At 43.3% G+C, this 22,577-nt stretch overlaps 1 protein-coding gene across 17 annotated transcripts in view; it reads left to right on the forward strand.

Annotated features, from left to right (window-relative positions):
- Positions 1 to 22,577, forward strand: part of ANO10 (anoctamin 10) — a 224,833-nt gene that overhangs the window by 49,618 nt on the left and 152,638 nt on the right. For 15 of the 17 annotated variants that reach the window (XR_003971714.1, XM_030329337.1, XM_030329338.1 and 12 more), the window contains exons 8-11: positions 509 to 583; positions 2,020 to 2,202; positions 13,687 to 13,878; positions 22,247 to 22,375. Coding sequence is in view for 16 of the 17 variants with exons in the window: in XM_030329337.1 (XP_030185197.1) it covers positions 509 to 583; positions 2,020 to 2,202; positions 13,687 to 13,878; positions 22,247 to 22,375 (579 nt within the window). In the remaining variant the exon portion in view is untranslated. Of the gene's footprint in view, positions 1 to 508; positions 584 to 2,019; positions 2,203 to 13,686; positions 13,879 to 18,408; positions 20,409 to 22,246; positions 22,376 to 22,577 lie in introns of those variants that run through there. The other 2 variants (XM_030329350.1, XM_032594618.1) reach the window with 2 other exon arrangements.

Genomic DNA, 22,577 nt, shown 5'->3' on the forward strand with positions numbered 1-22,577 from the left:
CTTGCCAGGAAGGAAGCACATCCTTCGGCAACTCAGTGTTAGCGAGGAGTCCGGGTGGAGTCCGGGTGGTCCCCGTTGCCAGGTCCGCAGGGCTCCTCAAGTGAACGGGGGGTGGGGGGGGGTGGTCAGAGGTTAGGTGGGCAGGGAGTGAGCCCGCCCAGGCCATCCGGCTTGCCGGTGGGGGCTGGGAAAGGCTGGGCCTTGCTCTTCCTCTTCCGTTAGAATGTAGCAGAAATGTGCGGGTGCTCCGCTGTTCCGCTGTTCCCTCAGGCCGTGGGTCCCAAACCAGTTCGCTGTCCAAGCTGTTGGCAGCTGTCAGAGGTCTCCTCTGCTCGCCTCTTGTGGTATTTCCAGGTTTTCTGGATGTGCTTAGTGAGGAGGAGCAGGAGAAACAAGTCTGCCGTCTGGTGAGGGCTGGAAGTCCCTCGTTACATTGTTAATGCTGTATTTACAACTGTAATAAAGTACCGTAAAGCAGTGTGAAATGTTGCCGTCTTTTTCTTGGCAGTTCAACTTTCTGAATTGCTTTGCCTCCCTCTTCTACATCGCCTTTGTCTTGAGGGATATGAAGCTGTTGCGTCAGGTGAGTGTGAAAAGCAGGAAGTCTCAGTCTTGTAGGTTTCAGAGGTCCTTTCCTGTATTCAGATAACAATATTACTGTTATGGATAAAATCTGACACTTTGTATATTTCTAAGCCAATTCTAAGTGAAAAACCATTAGCAATTGCACCGTATATCGTACTCAACTGAAAACAAATTCGTTGAAGCTAACCAACTTGTAAAATTAATCATGCGGTACAGGAAAAACACATATATAGTTCATCTCAAAGCCTGTAAAAGCAATTCTAATGAAAAGTATTCCTTAACTGAAGTGTGTGTGTGTGTGTGTGTGTGTGTGTGTGTGTGTCAGAGTGAGAGGTGATTGATACAACCTTAAATAGGTCTTTCCCATTTCAGTTTTAAATTGATATGTTGTTAACTTTTATAATTTTTTTTTTTTATTTTAGAGAGAGAGAGAGAGAGCACGAGTTGGGGAGAGGGGCAGAGGGAGAGAAAGAATTGTAAATGGGCTCCACGCTCAGCGTGGAGTTAGGCATGGGCTCGATCCATGACCCTGGGATCATGACCTGAGCCGAAATCAAGAGTCGGATGCTTAACCGACTGAGCCACCCAGGTGCCCCAAGAGTCTCTTTTTTTTAAACAGAAGATGAAGGAAGGACAAGGAGATAGGGGAGGGCTTTTAGAATAATGCACTTTTAATCCTAGCAAAGGTAGTATGTGATGGAAACACTCCTATCCATCTGGGGTAAGTGGAAATTGACACAGCACTTCTAGAAACCGCTAGGGCAGCTTTGCCAAGAACCACAGTCCATCCTCAGTAAGTCATCAGACACAGGGCGAAGATTCGTGTACACACGTATCCGAAGAGCAGCATTTGTAATAGTGAAGGTTGGGAATGATACAGTCAACAACAGTACGTGGGCTGCTTGTATTTTACATGGGATTGGAAAGAAATATCCTAAGATGTTAGCAGAGGTTCCATCATGGTTGTGGAATTATGGGTGGCTTTTTTACTACTTTCTGAGCTTACTACGATGAAGGAGGGTGTATTCATTTTATAAGTTTTTTGAAGTTTCGCCAAACTTTTTTATTTTTCAGAGTTGGCAATATCATTTAGATTATTATGTTGTAGCAAGGATGAGATGACAAAAAACAATTTCAAATTAAATTGTTCCCCTGCCAGCTCATTACTGATTTCATTTCTTATTGTAATCTTATTTATAACTGATTTATTTCTTATTATAATCTTACTTGTAACTTTTTGTACTTTAATGTGTTTTTCCTGTGGGAAAAAACAATAAATTGGAAACATTCTAGCACCTCGCTTTTCTGATATTAGTTGTGATATTAATGGTATGCTATTTGTTGAAGATTCCATTTTATTTATTGCATAATTATACACATACTGTGATTTTACTAAGCTACACTGTCAGATCTCACTTCTCTGCTTCTTTTTAGAGTCTGGCCACTCTCCTGATTACCTCCCAGATCCTTAACCAAATTATGGAGTCTCTTCTTCCTTACTGGCTCCAAAGGAAGCACCACGTGCAGGTGAAGAGGAAGGTGCAGGCTTTAAAAGCGGACATCGATGCTACATTGTACGAACAGGTTGTCCTGGAGAAAGAAATGGGAACCTATCTGGTAAGTGTGAATATTGCCGAATTAACCATTGAGTGAAAGCGAGTAGCAGTCAGGCACTGAGCTCCACAAGTGTGGACCCGCTCGCTGGCCCAGATGTGGCTACCTTGGAAGTGCTCTCCTGCCAGCGTCCCCGCCAAGAGCTCCTTCACCGTGAACGAGGGGGGACCGCGCCTTCGGTGTCGCGGCCCTCAATCTGAAGTTAAGCCTCACGACAGCAGGGGGCGGGTTTGGCCGGCCGTGTCGCTGCTTCCCCCCCGCCCCAGGACGCCAGGCAACCCTTGCTGCAAAGCTGCCCCGGGCCCGGCCGGCTGTGAAGAGGCCGCGTCCTGCTCACTCGCCGGGGCTGCTGCAGACTCCTGGGGGAGGCGGAAACCCGCCGCCGAAAATGGGGCGCCGCGCCGCAGAATCCTTCCGGTCTCCCTGAGTGGTGTGGGAAGTGTCCGTGGTTCCTTCTCCATCAAGACTTTCTGAGTTCCTTTGAGGAGCTGCACGCAGAGCACTGCAAGGCTGGCCGCCTGTGACAACAGTGCAAGGAAGCACCCGGCTCGTGGAACCTGACCGTGTGTTCGCGGGCGGGGGGCGTCGGGGTCGTGCGCCCTTCGGGTCCCGGTGTCCTGTGTCCTGTGTCCTGCTCCTTCCTGCGCGGTGCGGTCTGCTTCTCAGTGAGTTAGACCCTGCAGCGGCTCAGTCGGTGAGAGTCCGTTACCGTTCAACTCTCGTGGTCTTGTTTTCCGCCTTCGCGCGTCATCTTTTGACCCTCTTGGCCCACGTGCTCCTTCTCGTGTGCCCGCGAGTGTTACTTGGTGTGTTCACCTTGAGGACGTGTGTCTTCCCTCTCTGCTCGCTTCTTCCTGCTCGATCTTCACAGCTGCCCCAGGGGCCTCTGTGGCTTAGCCTAAAACCAGGGGTCTGTAGCCCCGGCTCCCACCTTGTGGGGACCTTGGGGGTTTTGCAGAGCCAGTCGACACAGACTGCAGGTCAGGGCGGCAGCTGTGGCTTTTTCAGCCCCCTTTCAAGGACAGGGGACCACTGTTCTAGCCCCTGGTTTTGTAAACGGCCTAGCCCCAGTAATGCTTCAGGGGAGTAGGTGCCCTTGAATCCCTCGCCCCACAGGATACAGATCGAGCCGCGTCCGTTGGCCCGCGGGCTGGAGTCGGGCCAGGCTCCCGCGTACCACCTTCGTTTTGTTCCATTTCTCACCTGTGCAGCTGTTTTTCTGGTTTTTGCGTGGTGATACGCGTCTTGATGAAATATGCATATATGCACTAGCATTTTCTGTCAGTGCTGTCTGTGGGGGGAGAGGGATTCAAAGTGTACGCATGGCACACTTGGCTAGTAACACTGCTTCTGTTTGTATGTGAAGCGTCAGAGAAAACACAGGCGTGCGAGGAAGGAGCGCATTTGCACCTTGTGGTGCTTCTTGCCTGTGTTGGTCGGAGGGCTGGCTGGCTGGGGCCTAAAACCTCAGTCTGTGTCTGACTCCTTTCCTTGCTTGCTCTGGGGAGCGGGATTTCTGGCCGTATCTGTTTTTCATCCTTCCCTTTCTGGCGGAAGCCGGACAAGCAGTCTTTCCCCTGAGCTCTCTCCTCCATCCCCGCCGCCTCTCCTGTCGTCTGCAAAGGCCCCTGTTCCCAGTGCCCGCCTGCAGCCGCCACATCTCCTGCTTCCCCGTCTCCCTCCCCAGCTGTCGGCAGCCCTCCTGCCCCAAACCAGGCAAACCCGCACGCGCTTCTGCTGGTTGTGTCCTGTCTTTCCTGCCCCAGTGTCTTGGAATAATTATTTCATGTTGTCGTCTCTCCTTCCCCTCTTCTCTCCCTGTAGTCACTTAGAATCAGCTCTCATCTCTTCTTTTTCTCTGAATTATTTGGACAGACGACATCATGCCCCCAAGTGCCCCAAACCAAATTCACAGTCTTCTCCAGACCAGTTTCCCCTCCTTTCCCCCTGGCTCGCTGACTCATATACAGTAGTTCAAGCAATATGTCCCTCATCCAAGCAATTTTTTTTATTTTTTATTTTTAAAAATCTACATCCAAATTAGTTAGCATATAGTAAAACAATGATTTCAGGAGTAGATTCCTTAATGCCCCTTACCCATTGAGCCCACAGCCCCTCTAGTAACCCTCAGTTTGTTCTCCATATTTATGAGTCTCTTCTGTTTTGTCCCCCTCCCTGTTTTTATGTTATTTTTGTTTCCATTCCTTTATGTTCATCTGTTTGTATCGTAAATTCCTCACATGAGCAAAGTCATGATACTTGTCTTTCTCTAATTGGCTAATTTCACTTAGCATAATACCCTCCAGTTCCATCCACGTAGTTGCCAATGGCAAGATTTCATTCTTTTTGATTGCCGAGTAATCTTCTTTATCTTCTTTATCCATTGACCCACCGGTGCACATTTGGGCTCTTTCCACAGCTTGGCTATTGTGGATAGTGCGGCTATAAACATTCTCATCCAAGCAATTTTAATTCATGCAACAACTATATGCTACTAAGGTGACAACTGTCAGAATCTGAGACCTCACCTTTTTGGCATCTCATGACATCTGATAACACCTTGGCGAAGGACGGTAAGGTGAGCGTTGCTTTTCCCGTGTTAATAGCGGACGGTTGAAGCTCTCTGCTGTTAATCCCTTGTGACTAAATCGGGAACAAGATTCAAGGCTTTGCTTTTCCAGTTCGGAACCTGTCATTCAGCCTGGGCAGGAGGCAGTGCACTCGCTTCTCCTGCAGGCCCCGGGTCTGTGAGCGAATGCTGCGGTTAGCGGTGCTGCTCCTTGACTTGCTCGAGGGGCTGGGGTCCTGGGCGATCTGACACGCTCCCTCCTCACCGCCTGCACATCCCCCTCTACTCTCTCCATGGAGCGACAGTCCGGTATTTGCTATTTCAACTCCCTGCGTGTGTTGGGAGAGGGGACATGCTTCCGGGTCACATTTGATCTAGACCACTGTTTCCTACGTGCTGATCCTTCCCTCTGGGTGTATTTTTCTCCACACTGAAGTCAGTGAACTTAGAACTGTATTCTCTGTAAAGCTCATCCTGACTGCTACACATGAATCTAAAGTAGTATTATCAAGTTTTGGGAAGAAAGACAATTTGACTGGAACACAAAGATCGTTATGAAAGTAATACTTGTTTAGGCACAACGGGAAGCTTGGATGATGCAGGACAGAGTGAAAAGTAAGGAAAAAGGAAACCTCCATAATGGCCCCCCCTGGGGGTAATCCGCCGGTGTGTTTCGGGCCTGCTGCGCCCGCCAGGGCTAAGGCCATGGGTGCCTCGGGTCTGCATTGTGCTGCCCCTGCCCTGTGAACTCCCGGATCCTGCCCAACTGCACAGCTGCGTGACTGTGACTTTTGGTGATGAGTCGCCACACCGTAAACGAGCTGCCTTCTAGTGAGCTAGACATTAAGAGATCTGCTAAAACCGTAAACGAGTGCCACTCTCTACACTGAATGTTTTTGTCTTGGAAAATGTAATTATTTTTCAAGCAGTATCTCATTGACGTTAGTGTTTTTGTGTAAGCGAATCGATGAGAAATATTTTTTACGGTTTTGAGTTTTAATTTCAGATAGGTAAATATCACGAGGTAGACTCCTGTAAACAAAAAGTCTTTGCTGTCCTCATTTTTGAGAGTTTAGGGCTGCAGAGACCAGAAGGCTTGAAAACCGCAGGTCTGGAATAGCCCCTTGCTTTTCTCGTTCTTCGGGGCGTTGGCTCGTTGTGAAGCCAGTGTGTCCCATGGTTTCCTCACGAGATTCCAGTGTAGCGATTCTGGGAGAGCACCTTCCGTCGCACCCCACCCGGAGCTGTGACGTCAGGCTGCCCCGCGCCTCGTCGGATCCTTTGCTTGACCTGGGGCTGGGCTCGTTGCAGGGACGGAATTGCACTTTGGAAGGAAGGAGTAAGTGAGCTGCTGGTAGATATTTTGAGACTTCCGGTTTCCTGTCATTGGTAGCTCTTTCAAAAAGTTCTAAATTGTTGCTGTTAGATGCCAATGCTGTTGATTTTTGTATCTTTTTACCCAGCAACCTTGATGAACCCTCCCGTTTTTTTCTAATCCATTTTCTTGGGTTTTCTTGGGTTTTCTGTGTAGACAGATATTTCAGCTATAAAAAAATGGCTGTTTTCTTTCTTCCTTCATCTGTACAGTTTTTACTATCTATTGGACTCATGAATATGTTCAGTATAATGTGGACAGAAGTATTTACAATAGGGATCTTTCTCTAGCTCCTGACTTTTTTTTTCTTTTTTGGTCTCCTCACCACTGAGTGTCAACATTTGTCCCATGTTCTTGGTAGGTGGCTTTTTATCAGTTTAAAAATGTTCTTTCCTTACTTGCGCAGAGTTTGTATTGTGAAAGATGTTACATTTTATCAAGTTCTTCGTTTATTTGCTTCTGTTGAGATTATCGTATTAAGATTTAATATTCTCCTTTACACTAATAAATTTCCTTTTTTTTTTTAATATGAGAATTTATTGTCAAATTGGTTTCCATACAACACGTAGTGCTCATCCCATCAGATGCCCTCCTCAATGCCCATCACTCAGCTTCCCCTCCCTCCCACCCCACTCGTAAATTTCCTAATGGAACATCTGCTGAAGTGATTAACTCTCCTTGCTCACTATTTTTAAATACGCATTGTCACGTTGAATATGTCAGTATTTTATTTCGGGTTAAGTGCCACTGTCTAATAATTTTTCTTTCTCTGTTGCTGAGGTCACTGTCCCCGTGTCATTTATCATGGTAATTCTTAGCGAGCATTCAGTATAGTATTGAATAAGGAACAGTTTTAGGAGAAAAATGGTCAGCCCCTAGTGTCTGTGTGCTGCTTGTGGCCTTAAATATAGTACTTTCTTTCCTTGTTGTATACTCAGCGTAGGGAACTCGTAGACCTGTTTCTGCCCGGCTGGTTTGAGGATCCAGTGGGATAGAGCCCCTGAAACCTGAAACTTTGTTTCCATTCATCTAGTAAATAGATACATAAAATTAGTTATGACTTCACAGAAATACTACAGTGTTCTTCAGGACTGCTTTGTTCTTACATTTTGTAAGTTTGTCTTAGTTGGTCTTTGCTAACTTGTAGCTAATCGGGTAGACTGTATCTTGGTTAAGTATTTTTATTTTAGTATGCAATTATTTACATTGTTGAATTTGCGTTTTTTTCTCCTTGCTTTTGGAGTGCGTCCCTAGTTTGCTAAATTTGTTGACTCCAAAGCGCTCGGTGTAAACGTCCTGATAAAGTGTTAGCGCGTGTGTGCTCTACTCAGTCCCTGCGTGAGATGGAGGCAGAATGCACAGTGCGCTGCTGTGCGGAGAAGGGGCCCCCTCGTGTTGTATGCTAAAAATGCCAGGCCTGAGCATGCCTTCTGGAGGCTGCCCATTGGCACACGGGAGGATTTGTCTACACAGCTCTGCAGAGGCTCTATCTTGTACGTTCTGATCTGAAACAGCAGTTTTGAAAGCCGAGCATAGGCTATCAGGATTTCTCAAGACCCAATTGTGGTAAAAATGGTGTAACAGCTAAGGTTTTTTTTACTCTGCTCTCGATTTCTACGCTTTTCAGAGAAGTGGATTGATGCTATACCACTGGGTGTATTTTGGAACCACTTCTATGTGCTGCAACACAGCGTATGGAAATACTTTCCAGAGCCAGATGCTTCCAGAGAGTCGTTGAGAAACTACTCACCGCTGAATCCCCCACTGAGCCCCAGCCCGCCAGCTCTGGAGGCACGTGTGAACCTTGAAAACAGCCAGAGCGCAACTCAGAGTCCCTGGGTTCGTGCTTTGTCCTCACACCCAGGCCGTCTGAAAGCACGCTCTGCCGTTGCCAGTATTCTGTACCTAGGTTTGGGCGTTTTCTGCAGAAGTAGAATCTGACTTCCACTGCAGCTCAACTAGTGAGCCTACTGTGCGCGTCTTGGTGGAAGACGGACTCTGAGATACAGTAACAATAATTACAGTAACTCATTTGAGAGAATATTGCTTTAAAATATTGTGACATACATTTTTATTAAGCTGGCGTGGTTCTTGCCCGTGCAGTGGATGATCGTGAGGAGGCCCGAGGATGCCGAAAGCCGGCGACGTGGCCTTCGGCATCCTGAGGGCTGGCTCTGTCGCTCAGTCGCTGCACGGCACAGAGAACTGCTCCTCTCGGGTCAGAATAAGCACGTGTTGTGAACAGCAGGCCTCCACTGAGGAGTGAGGGGTTGGAGTGCTCGTCGCCTGGTCCTGTAGAGTTTTGGTGACGTCATTCAAGTGGCCAGTGGGGGTCACCGATGCCCAGGCAGCCTACTTCAGTGAAGGCTTCTTTGCCCAGTCGTTAAAGATCACGAAATAACCCACCTCGTACTGTTGACGTTTCTCTCCCACCAAGCTGAAGGTATGTGATGACTGTTTTCCCTTTCTTCCTTTGGACTACACCTTTTAAAATGTTGTTAGACAGGTTTTTAACCATAGTTTGAAAGGGATTTCTTCATGTTTCTATGGTTTCCCTCGCTTTCTGCTGTGGATTTCTTTCTCTGGCCTCTTTTGTATATTTGCTACTTCTGCTAGGGTGACTCATGAGAGCTCCCTTATGACTATCAGCTTTTTTTTTCCTTTCCTTTTTTTTTTTTTAAATTGGGATATAATTCACATACCATAAGATTCACTGTTTGGAGTGTACAGTGTAATGATTTTTAGTAAATTCACAAGGTTTTACAGCAGTCACCGCTACTTCCAGAACATTTCATCATCCCCGGAAGAAACCCCACGCCCAGTAAGCAGTCCATCCCTACCCCAGTCTCTGGCAAGCATCAGTCCACATTCTGTCTCTGTAGGTTTGCCTCCTGCGTGCACATCATGGAAATGGAATCATACAGTCCGTGATCTTGTGTCTGGCTTCTTTCGCTAAGCATAACGCTTTCAAGGCTCAGTCCACAATACATCCTGTATCGCACTTCACTCCTTTTTATGGTCGAGGGATATCCCATTGTATGGATATGCTACATTTTATTTGTTCATTCATCAGTCGACAAACATTCGGAACAAGTTGTTTCCACTTTTTGGCCATTAGGAATAAGGCTGCTGTAAACATTTGTGTGCAAGCTTTTGTATGAACGTACGTTTCTTACGAACATCCATTGGTTACCATAGGCTAGGTCATATGTTCACTCTGTGTTTCGCTTTTTGAGTAACTGCCAGTGTTTTCAAAGGCAGTGGTACCATTTTATATTCTCACCAGCCATATAGGAGGGTCCCATTTTTCCCACATCTCTGTCAACACTTGTCATTTTTTGCCTCCCCCGCCTTTCAGCAGTAGCCACACTTACTACATGTAAAATGGTATTTCATTGTAGATTTGATTTGCATTTTCCTAATGCCTAAAGATACTGACCATCTTTTCATGTGCTTTTTGGCCGTTTGTATATCTTGTTTGGAGAAATATGTATTCATATTCTTTGCCCATTTTTCAGTCAGTTATCTTTTTATTATTTCATTGCAAGAGTTCTTCATATATCCTGAATATAAATTTCTTATCAGGATGTGATTTGCAAATATGTCCTCCCATTCTGTGGGTTAGCTTTTTATTTTCATGAGTGTCCTTTGATGCACAGGTTTTTAACTTTGATGGGAGTCAAATTTCTCTCTTTTTTGTTTCTTATTTTTTTGGTGTCCTCTCTGAGAAACCATTGCCTTATCTGAAGAGAGGAAGATTTACTTCTGTATTTTCTTCTAAGAATTTTATGGGTTTAGCCCCTACATTTAGGCCTGATCCCTTTTGAATTGAGTTTTGTAGATAGTGTGAGGACAGAGCCCAGAACCATTCTTTTACACGTGGATATCTAGTTGCCCGAGCACCATTTGTTTAAAAAAATGATTTCTTCCTTCATTGAATGATCTTCGCACATTTGCTGAAAACCGTAAGACTGGGGCGCCTGGGTGGTTAAGTGGGGCTCAGTTGGTTAAGTGTCCGACTCTTGGTTTGGGCTCAGGTCATGATCTCGCGACTTTGTGGTTTGAGCCCCACATCGGGCTCTGCCCTGGCAGCATGGAGCCTGCTTGGGATTCTCTCTCTTCTCTCTCTCTCTGCCCCTCCCCCACTGGCACTGTCTCTCTCAAAATAGATAAATAAACTTAAAAAAAAGAGAGAAAAGACAATTGTACGACTAAAGACACATGGGTTTGTTTCTGGACTCTCAGTGCGATTCCATTGACCTCTGTATGTCTGTCCTTATGGCATTCCTACAGCGTCTTCATTACTGTAGCTTTGTAGCAGGTTTTCAAATCAGGAAGTGCGATTTCTCTCTGTCCTTTTTCAGGATTATTTGGCTCTTCCGGGTCTCTTGTAATTCCTTACGGTTTTAGGATTAGCATATCCATTTCTTTTAAGAGTGCAGTTGAAATGTTGATTGGGATTGCACCGACTCTGTTCATCGATTTGGGGAGTATTGCCATCTTCACAACACTAAGTTTTCTAATCCGTAAACATGGAATGTCTGTCCATTTGTTTAGGTCTTTTTTTAATTTCTTTCAGCAATGATTTGCGGGTTTCACCATACAAATCTTACCCTGCTAAATCTATTACTATGTGTCTTATTTTTGATAATATTGTAAATGAAATTGTTTTTCAAATTTCATTTTCAGTTTGTTTGTTGCTGGTTTATAGAAATATTATTGACTTTTGTATTTTGATCTTATATCCTGCAGTTTATTATTAAATCATTTCTAATTAGACCTAACAATCTTTTGGGGGGTTCTTTAGAGGTTTTTTATATATAAGATCATGTCCTCTGCAAATAGGATTTTTTTTTCTTGTTCTCCATGGCTCTTATTTCTTTCCTTGCCTTCCTTTCCATTCCTGGTAGAACCCCAAGGATAGTGTTGAATTGAATAGAAGAGTTCAGAGCAGACATTTTTGTCTTGTTCCTGATCTTAGGTGGGACCCTTCCAGTTTTTCACCATTAAGTGTGATGTTAGCTGTGGTGTTTTGCAGATGCGGTTTACCACTTTGAGGAAATTCTCTTCTGTCACTCATTTGTTGAGTGTTTTTATCATGAAGGGGTATCAGATTTTGGTTTTTTGTGTTTTTTTCTGTATCTATTGAGATGATTATATATAGTTATAGAAAGGATACATTTATATGTTATGTACATTACTGTGCTACATATAAAACTTTGTTGTGTCTATTTATTTGCTTTTGCTTGCTTTAGATTTAGTATACTATTCTTTCTCTAGATTTTTAAGGTGAAAATTTCAGTTGTTTTGAGATCTGCCCTTTTTTTTTTTAATGAAGCATTTATACCCATGAACTTCCCTTTGAGCACTGTTTTCACCACATCCTTTAAGTTTTGATATGTCGTGTCTTAATTTTCATTCATCTCAAAGTATTTTCTAATTCTTCTTGTGACTTCTTCTTTGACTCATTGGTTTTTTAGGAATATGTCGCTTAATTTCCATTCAGTATGAATTTCCCAAATTTCCTTCTGTGACTGATTTCCACTTTCATTCCACTGTGGTCAAAGAAGATACTTTGTATGATTTTTAAGCCTCTTGGGTTTGTTGAGAATCGTCTTACGGCCTAACATCTCATCTATCCTGAAGACTGTTTCGTGTGCACTTGAGAAGAACGAGCATTCTGTTGTCGTTGGGTTGAGCGTTATGTAGATATTGACGTGGGGCCGCAAGCAAATGGTCAAGGAAGAATTCTTGAGACATTTTCGGTGCAAAAAGGTGCTTTTGTTACAGCACGGGGACAGAACTCGGGCAGAAAGAGCTGCACTTTTGCTGTGTGAAGCTGGTGGTCGTATGCTTAGTGCTGAAGGGGGAGAGGACGTGCAGGGAGTATCAGATCATAAATGTTTCTTCAAGTTTCTATTAACAAAACTACTTGTGCAACATTTCTCGAGTGCTCATCATTCAGTTCGATAGTAATTGGCGATCCGCACAGGTAGTCACGAGACCCTTTGCGAACGTAGCGAGCAGCACTTAATTTGGCCCTTAATGAAAACTCTGCAGGCGGTGGGTCAGCCTGCTGGACCAGAAGTGAACATTTCCCTGCTTCTGTCCCTCATCAGATGTCTGTTCGGTCGCTGTTTTCGTGTTTGGGCGTGCCTTCGACACTAAACCAGGAAGTTTAAAATTCTGCCTTGCCGTTCACTTTCTGCTTGTGCAGAGCCCCGAGGTCAGAGGTGAGATCCTCGAGCCTTCTGCGGTGTTTCCTGAGATGATGCGTTGATCCTTTGCATGTGCCGCGTCTTCTAGATTCCCAGGAAAATGTCGGAGTTCAACAAACCCCCTGTGGCTATTTCATTCCTCAGCTAGTCCTTTTTTTTTTTTTTTTTTTTTTTTTAATTTTTTTTTTTTTTTAACGTTTTTATTTATTTTTGGGACAGACAGAGACAGAGCACGAACGGGGGAGGGGCAGAGAGAGAGGGAGACGCAGCATCGGAAACGGGCTCCAGGCTCCGAGCCGTCAGCCCAGAGCCCGACGCGGGGCTCGAACTCACGCGAGATCACGCGAGATCGTGACCTGGCTGAAGTCGGACGCCCAACCGCCTGCGCCACCCAGGCGCCCCTCAGCTAGTCCTTTTGAGCTCCCTGGCTAGTCTCTTGCTTGCCCCCGCTGCTACCCATTGCCTCAGGCAGCCCAGTGTTTAAAAATGCACCTCACGTACTCAGGGAGAAGCCGTCAGCACTGGGAGAGACTCAGTGAAGTTGAATAAAGACGAGCCTTTTGAGCGGAATCTTGTAGGTTACCACTAACCAGGCCAGATGAGGACCTCCCTCTGGGAATGAGGCTTTCTTTCCCAGATCTCCAGCCCCAGTCTGCTGCTCCCTTCGCGTCCTGGTGGTGCATGCTGGGTTTTTTCAAGGTTGCTGCAGAACGGGGGAGCAGGAGAGGAGATGAGAATAAGTTAAAATGCCAGACGATTGGGCTGTTTTTCATGACTCTGTGCCACCAGAATTGCTGCAAGCCTTTGGTTGACTTCCAGAGCACTTGAAAAATTGGGCCTGACACGTTTTGCCCTTTTGTCGTTGGTGTTGATTTTATGGAGGGGCAGACTTCTGGAGGTCATCGCTACGTTCATTGGCATCACCACCATCCGTTTTCTGATGGAGGGTCAGGGACTGAGGTTCTGGGGAACCCATGATGTGAGGGGGCAGTCATGTAAGATTTCTAATAGTGATGTCGGATCATTTCTTTTTACTTGGTTAAAAGCAGACATCTTTAGCTTTGCTGTTGTTTGTTATGTAATAATTCAGGGATTTGGCACAATGGAATGAGGAGCTAAATCATTTTTTTCATTCTTTCGGGGACTTAAATACAAAATTGCTTTTGAATTTATGTAAATTCTGTTGTTGACAAGAAGAAATTGGGAGGAATTCTAAGATTGTTTTTTGGTTGGAGGCTGGTGCCTTGGATGGTATTGCAAAGTGTTGCTGTAATTATATAATATTAAAACAATTCCTGTTTTTTTCTTGTGGTTTACATTTTCAGGGTACCTTTGATGATTACTTGGAGTTATTTCTTCAGTTCGGTTATGTGAGCCTTTTCTCCTGCGTCTACCCATTAGCAGCTGCCTTTGCTGTGTTAAATAACTTCACTGAAGTTAATTCGGATGCCTTAAAAATGTGCAGGGTCTTGAAACGTCCATTCTCAGAACCTTCAGCCAATATTGGTGTCTGGCAGGTAACTATTTGAGAAAACATGATTCCTTTGGGGGAGAAAATAGCGAAATGGGCCATTATGATGAAAAACAAAGGTGCTAAGGAGAAATTTGAGAAATTTAGTTTATTTTTTATTTTTATTTTATTTCATGTTATTTATTGCCACAGACTGTGTTGTGTCACTTCAAAGAGTCATTTACTTTTTCTGGGCTTTGCTTTCCTTGTTTTGAAAATTGGGGATGGGGTGGGGGAGGTAAATTATAATTTCTGTGACCCCTTTCAGATGTAAAAATTCTGATAGTTTTCTAGGAAAGTAGCCAGGTGGGACTTCACTCACTGAGTGATGATGAGGCCCTCCCCACTTCTGTGTGGGTTGCAGATCACGTCGGGAGTCTGACTTCACCCCTACCCAGCAATAATGAGGTTCCTTTTCCAGTTTCTGCTGGGGTGGTTTCAGATAAAGCCTAATGGAGAGTCAGGCCTTCTGCCACCACCCAGCACAGCAGAGACCACGTGGGAACGTGGGAACACACACGAGGCACTTGTATTCGTCCTAGCAGAAGAGGTATCCGTGGGAAGGTCTGGTGGGAGACCAGAGTTCTGGCCCCAGTCCCGCAATAGGAAGGACCCCACCCTCCACACTGGGTGTCGGTGGTATCCAAATGGGTAACCTAACGAGGTGTTGCCCCTGCTTTGCCTGCTAGAGTGGTGTTAGAGGAACCAACTGAAACAAAAGCTTTAAATAAATTGTAGAATCTAACACCTAAAATGTCCAGGTTTCTATTTAAACAGTCATCATACCAGGAACCAGGATGAACCAAAAAGAAAAAAGGGGCGGTCAGTAGATGCCACCATCAAGGCGACAGATATTAGAAATATCGGACAGATTTTAAAGCAGCCTTGATCAAATGAATATACCTCAAACAGACAGAAAAATAGGATATCTCAGCAAAGAAAGAGAAGACATAAAAGAGAGGCAAATAGATATTTTAGAAGTGGAAAATATAACTAAAATAAAAAGCTTAGTGGATGAGCGCTGTAGCAGAATGGAAGAAATAGAGGAAAGATCAGAAACTGGAAGATAGAGAATAGAAATGATTCAATCTGAACAGCAGAGAAAAAATAGACTGACAAAGTAAATATAACCTCAGAGACCTGTGCGACTGTAACAAAAGATCTAACATTCCTGTTATCAGAGTCCCAGAAGGAGCGGGGAAAGGAGGGGCTAAAAAACGCCTGAAGTAATAAGTCCAAGACTTTTTGATTTGGCAAGAGACCCAAAACTACAGACTCAAGAAATTGAGTGAATCCCAAACAGGATAAGCCCCCCAAAGTTCGTGTCCAACACATGATAATTAAACATATGAAAACTAAAGACAAAAACTTGAAAGCACCAAGAGAGAATGACATGTTGTCTATAGAGGAACACAATTAGAATGATAGCCAGTTTCTCATCGGAAATAACGGAGGCTGGAAGAAAGCAGCATAGTATTTTTTCAAGTGCTGAAAGAAAAGTAGTGTCAGTACAGAATCCTGTATTCAGAGAGAATATCCTTCAAGAATGAAGGGCAGGGGGCGCCTGGGTGGCTCAGTTGGTTAAGCATCGGACTCTTGATTTCAGTTCAGGTCGTGACCTCACGGTTCGCGTCAGGCTCTGCTCTGACAGCGTGGAGCCTGCTTTGGATTCTCTGTCTCCCTTTTTCTCTACCCCGCCCCCTGCTCGCACGCTCTCTCTCTCTCTCTCTCTCTCTCTCTCTTTCCCTCTCTCTCTCTCTTTCTCAAAAATGACTAAATAAATAAATTAAAAAAAAAAAAAAAGAATGAAGGGGAAATCAAGACACTCTCAGATGAAAGAAAACTAAGAGAATTTGTTGCCAGAAAATCTATGCTAAAAGAATAGCCACTTTATTGATTGATTTTTAAATGTTTATTTATTTTGAGAGAGAGTGAGCAGGGGAGGGGCAGAGAGAGAGGGAGAGAGAGAATCCCAAGCAGGCTCCACACTGTCAGCGCAGAGCCCAATGCAGAGCTTAATCTCATGAACCATGAGATCACGACCTGAGCCGAAATCAAGAATCAGGTGCTTCAGCGACTGAGCCATATAGATACCCCTTAAAAGAATAGTTAAAAAAATTTTTCTAAACTTGAGGAAATGATAAAAGAAGGGACCTGGGACTGTCAGGAAGAAAAACCATGGAAAGGAAAAATACGAATAAACATAATTAGACTTTCCTTCTCTCTCTCTCTCTCTCTCTTTTTAATGTTTATTTATCCTTGAGACAGAGACAGAACATGAACAGGGGAGGGGCAGAGAGAGAGAGGGAGACACAGAATCTGAAACAGGCTCCAGGGGAGGGGCAGAGAGAGAGGGAGACACATATTTCTGAAACAGGCTCCAGGCTCTGAGCTGTCAACACAGAGCCTGATGTGGGGCTCAAACCCATGAACCGTGAGATCATGACCTGAGCCGAAGTTGGAGGCTTAACCGACTGAGCCACCCAGGCACCCCAGACTTTCCTTCTCTTAAGTCTTTAAAGTTACGTTTGACAATTGGAACAAAAATTGTAACACTATCTGATGATTCTAAATATATGCAGGGAAAATATTAAGATATTTTACAGAATGGTAAAGGGAGGTGAGGTTTCTGTACATCCTTCAGACTGATAAATGGTGACACAAGTAGACTGAACATATGTAGATGGTCCCCAACTTACAACGGTTCAGATTATGGTTTTTTGGCTTTACAGTGGCGTGAAAGCGATATGTATTCAGTAGAAACCATACCTCAAATTTTGAATTTGGATCTTTTCCCCAGCCAGTGGCATGCAGTATGATCCTCTCTCGATGTTGGGCAGCAAACCATGGCTCCCAGTTAGCCACACAGTCACAAGGGTAAACAACTGATACACTTAGAACAATTCCATACCCACACAACCATTCTGTTTTTCCCTTTCAGTACAGTGTTCAACAAATTACAGGAAATACTCAATACTGTAGTATAAAATAAGCTTTGTGTGAGATGATTTTGCCCAGCTAGCTGTAGGCTAATCCGAGGGTTCTTAGCACATTTAAGGTGAGCTATAGGTTCAGCTCTAATTCAGTAGATTAGGTGTAGTAGGTCCATTTTTGTCCTACAATATTTGTAACTTACCCTTTTGGAACACAACTCCTAAGTCAAGGAAGATCTCTCTCTTTCTCTCTCTCTCTCTCTCTCTCTCTCTCTCTCTCTCTCACACACACACACACACACACACACACACACACACACACAGTAATATGCATAATCAATTGCCAAGAAGACATAGCAGGCTTAGTGTGTGCACAATGAACAACAGTGGATTAAAATACGTGAACCAGAAATTTATAGAACTGGAAGGAGAAATCGACAAACCCACAAGTATAGCTGGAGACTTCAACACGCATTTCTCAACAGTTGGTAGAACAAGAGCTAGGAAGTCAGCAAGGATATAGAAGGGCTCACCAATACCACCACCATCAGGTAACAGAATCAAATCCGTATTACAGAGCACTCTGCTCAGCACTTGTAGAATACACATTCAAGTGCTTACAGAGCATTCATCCTCGGGCAGAACACAAACTTTAAACATTTTAAAGAATTGAAATCATGTATAGTATGTTCTCTGACTCTAGTGGAATCCAACCAGAAATCAGCAGCAGAAGAATAACAGGAGAGTCTCCAAACACTCGAAAACTAAATGCATGGTTTTCTTGAGAAAGAAAGAGAAAGAGAAGGGCATGAGTGAGGGAGGGGCAGTAGGAGAGGAAGAGAGAGAGAATCTTAAGCATGCTCCGTGCCTAGGCTGACATGGGGCTTGATCTCACCACGGTGAGATCATAACTTGAGCTGAAATCAAGAGTCAGTTGTTTAACCAACGGAGCCACCCAAGCGCCCCCAAATGCACATTCCTTAAATAATGATGGGTCAAAGAGAAAGTTTCGAGTAAATTCAGAAGACATTGAACTGAATGAAAATGAAAGTACAACATATCAAACAGCTAAAGCAGTGCCGACAGGGAAATTTGTAGCACTGAATGCATACACTAGAGAAGAGGAAAATATCTCAAACAATAATCTAAATGCCTACTCGGGAAACTAGAAACAAAGCACAAAAGAAACCCAGAAGAAACAGAAAGAAAATAATAAAGATAAGAGTACAGATGGATGAAATGAAAAACAAAAATAATAGAGAAGATTACTGAAAAGAGTTGGTTCTAAAGATCAATATAGTTGACAAGATAACCAATATAAAAAGAAAACAGCAGCTACCACTACAGATCCTTAAAGTACCAAAAGTATTGAAGGGAATATTATGAGCAACTCTGCACATATAAATTTGACAATTTGGATCATTTCCTCCAAAAATACAAACTACCACAACTCACCCAATACGAAATAGATAATTTGAGTAGCTCTGTAATTATAAGGAAATTAAATTTGTAATTATAAATTTCCAAAAAAGAAATACATTGGCCCAAATGATTTCACTAGCAATTTCTAAGAACGAACCCCAATTTTACACAATTTCTTCCAGAAAACAGAGGAGGAGGGAATGTTTCCTAATTCATTTTATGAAGGCTAGTATCCGTGTAGTAGAAAACCAGAGTGCGAGACAGGAGAACAACAAACCAACATCCCTTGTGAGTAAATGGACAAAACACCTTCATAAACTATTAGCAGACTGAATTCAGCAATCTATAAAAAGAAGTGTATACCATGACAAGTGGGATTTAGTCCAGGGATGCCAGCCTGGTTTAATATTAGAAAATTAATCTGTATAATCTGCCATTTAATAGTTTGAAAAACTGCATAGTTGTATCAACCAATAATATCAAGCATTTGAGAGAATCCAACATTCCTTTTTGAGAACTCTCACAAAAATAGAAATGGGGGTGTTTCTTCAACTTGATAAGGGACATCTATTTTTAAAAAAAATCTAAAGCTAACATCATACTTCTTGGTGAAAGATTGAATGCTTTCCTTCTAAAATTAGGAACAAGGCAAGGGTGTTCACTCTTGCTACCTTTATCGGACATGGTACTAGAAGTTCTAAGTAGCCTGATAAGGCCAATGATATCTCTGGTTTACCCACTAGCTGACCTCAGGTGCGTGAGCAAATCCAGTCAAAGTCAGCTGAGACCAGAAGAATTGCCGAGACGAGCATATCCCAAGTTGTCCACCCACAGAATCATGAGCTAAATAAATGGCTGTTTGAAGCCAGAGTTTGGGGTGGTTGGTTATGTAGTAATAGCTAACTGATAAAGGAGGTCTCAGTATTCAATGCATATCAATTCTCCTTTCATTTACAAATTGACCTACAAATTAATTTACAAATGGAGCACTACGCCAGCCCAAGGTTTTCTTTTAAGCCGGTAAATGTATTGTCACATTCACAGGGAGAAATGAATGAAATAGAAGAACAAGAAAGCTATAAAGAAGAATAGGGACACTTACCATGTATTAAAACTTGTTACATAACTTCCGTTATTAACGTGGTGTGGTCCTGGTGCATCGGTAGACAGTCAGACCAGTTAAACAGAAGAGTAAGTCCAGAAATGGATTATGTGGTCTATGTGAAGTCTCAGTTCAGTGGGGGAAATAATTGTCCACTAATAGCATTGAGATAACCAGGTCTCCAGATAGGGGGGGAAGTTTGCTCTTCTAATGTTAAAAGAAGACCAGGCAAGACACAGAATGGGAGAAAAAATACACAATACGTATGTCTGCCAGAGTACTTGTGTTCAGATTAAGAAACTCTTACAATTCAGTAAGACATTTCAGCCTTTGGAAACAAGGACCATGATTTGAAGAAGTACTTCACCAAAAAACATATGTGAATGGCCAGTGAGCTCATGAAAAGATTTATAATTAGTTACCGGGAAAATGCAAATGAAAACCAGAAGATAGCACTACATACCCAGTTTAAAATGAAGATTCGTGGTGTGAAATGTTGGCCATGATGTGTAGTAACTGCAACTGTCATACTTTTCTGGCGAGGCTGCGTCATGGTGCAGTCACTTTGCAGAATGAGATGGAAGTTTGTTAAAAAGTTGAACGTACACCTACCATACCCTCAGCACATCGGCTCCTAAATATCCAGGAGAAATGAGAGAACGTGAACATTTCAGGATGCACGCATGTGTCTACAGTAACTTCCTTCAGAGTAGTCCAAAACTGGAAACAACCCAGTGTTCCATCAGTAGGTAAATAAATAAAAAATGATGGTATATTCATAAAATGGAATCCTACTCCACAATAAAAATGGAAAAGACTAGATATAGATATAGAAATAATATGGCTCAATCTCAAAATCATACTGGGTGAAAGGATGGGAAGAGTATATACTATGTCATTCCAGTTATGACATCCTGGAGCAGTGACAAAACTGCAGTGACAAAAAGCAGATCAGTGTTTGCTTTTGGGCCGGTGTGAACAGAAGGATGGATTGCAGTGGGTCATGAGGAGTCTTTTGGGGGAAGTAGAATTATTCTGCATCTTGTTTGTGGTGGTGTTTTCACAGGTATGTACGTCAATCAGAACTTAATGAAGTGTATACCTTCAATGAATACAGCTTATTGCACATAAATTATAGCTCAATATAGCTGTATTTGAAAAAATCATGTTTCATTATAGAGGTGTTAAAAATGCAGGAAGCCAGGCACTCTTAGATACTGCTGATAGGAGGATGAACTGGTCAGTCTCATGGAGTGCAACTTGACGTTATTTATCAAAATTATGAATGCGTGGTACCTTTGACTCAGTTCCACTTTCAGGAATTTATCCTAATTCCACTCTTGTTAAATGATGTATTTACATGGTAACTAAATGGAACAATGATTGTCATAGCAACTAATGCCCACCAATAAGGAAATGGTTAAATAAATTCCGATACATCTCTGCAATAAAATATTTAAACAGTTGTGACAAAGAATGAGAGAGTTCTTTGAGTACTGACACAGAATAGTCTCCAAGACATTTTAAGTGACAAAAGCAAGGGACCTGACAATATGCATTGGGCTGAAAGAGGGGAAGAAAGGGCATATATATTCAAATTTCCTTATAAAGTTTGCATGTAAAGTATCTGGAAAGGTAAAAAAAAAATTAATAATGGTGATCCTTTTGTAGGGAGCACAGGAGCTCGCGGGCAGGTAAAGGGTACATGAGGGCAAGGAGACTCTTCACTGTAACTTCAAGTTTTCAATTCTGAGCTATGTAAAGATAAAAAATGAATAAATAAAAAAATTTAAGTTATTTAAAGAGAAGATAAAGTCTTGAGTAGGTTTGTTGTAAAGAAAACTCCGGAAAAAATAATCAAGTTATACAAAGATTGCTAAAATAAGATAGCGGAAATTCTCCATGAGACCAGATATTTATTCAGTTGGGATCCAATCATGCTTTGTTTTGCTTCTTTTAAAATTTTAGTTTCTAACAGTAATTGTATTTTTTAGAATTAGTGGGACTTTTATCTGCTTCTTGTTTTAAATGAAAATACAGTTGGCACACAACGTTACACGTGTTTGGGTGTGCAACACAGTGATTGGACAAGTCTATCTGCTCTGCTGTGCTCGCCACAAGCAGAGTACCCGAGTGGGTGACCAGGCGTTGCCGTCACAACACCTTGACCGTATTCCCTGTGGGCTGCAGCATTCCTCCCCGCGACTTGCTCGTTCTGTAATGGAAACCTCTACGTCCCTTCCCAGTGGTTGGGTTACTCGGCAGGGATCAAGTGTCGTGCATGAAAAGGAAGAGCGACCGAGCAGTGGTCACGTTTCCGCAGTCGGTACTCTGTAGTGGGCTCTGGGAGACTCCTCCACGGGGCCTTGGGTCAGTCTGTTCAGTAGCTCGGTGGGGCACGTGTGTTTTTCCAAAGTCTCCTGGGCGAATGCCACTCGAAAAGGATCACGATAGCTGGTGCCTCTGGTGTAGCCGAACCAGCTGTGGTCTGTAATGTGGCAGAGTAAGACAGTCACAAAAAAATTCCATTTGAAATCATACTAACAGTTTTTGAATGTGAAACATTTTTTTCTGGTGGCCCCACCTTAGATTCCCTTTAGGTACGAGTAGGGTAACTTGAACAGCGTACTCCTCTCGGATGTATTCCAAATTCTCAGGTCCCTGGCCACCTCCAGCTGGGAAGGTAGAACATAGTGCTTTGGATATTCTGGCCATAAATATTGAAAATGCCTTGTAACGGCCTGACTTTTTTAAGCCGAAGAAAATCACAGCATTATAGAGAAAAAGTTTTAAATGTACTTGGGATATTTGGAACGAGGGAAAGGCTTTTTCTTTGATTTTATATGATACAAAAAAAGGCTGAGGAAGTATGGAAGAGGTCATTGTGGTTTTTAATTTCACATTTTTTTTCCTTTTAGTTGGCTTTTGAAACAATGAGTGTTATATCTGTGGTCACTAACTGTGCTCTAATTGGAATGTCACCGCAAGTGAATGCCCTCTTTCCAGAGTCAAAATTGGACCTCGTTTTGATTGTGGTAGCCGTGGAGGTAAGTGAAACTTTCAACGTATTTTAAATAGTCTCCACGCAGACGCCTCTGTTTAAGCAGAGATGACCTACAGACAGCAGTGGTATCCCTGACTGTCCGTGACTGGCAGTTTAACGACACAGATTTCCTGGTAAGAAGGCGAGGTAGTTCAGGTGACGGACAGACACGCATTTCTGGTTGCTGCCCAGTTCGCAGAGACCAT

This window comes from Lynx canadensis, chromosome C2 (assembly GCF_007474595.2).
Source record: "Lynx canadensis isolate LIC74 chromosome C2, mLynCan4.pri.v2, whole genome shotgun sequence".
NCBI lineage: Eukaryota > Metazoa > Chordata > Mammalia > Carnivora > Felidae > Lynx > Lynx canadensis.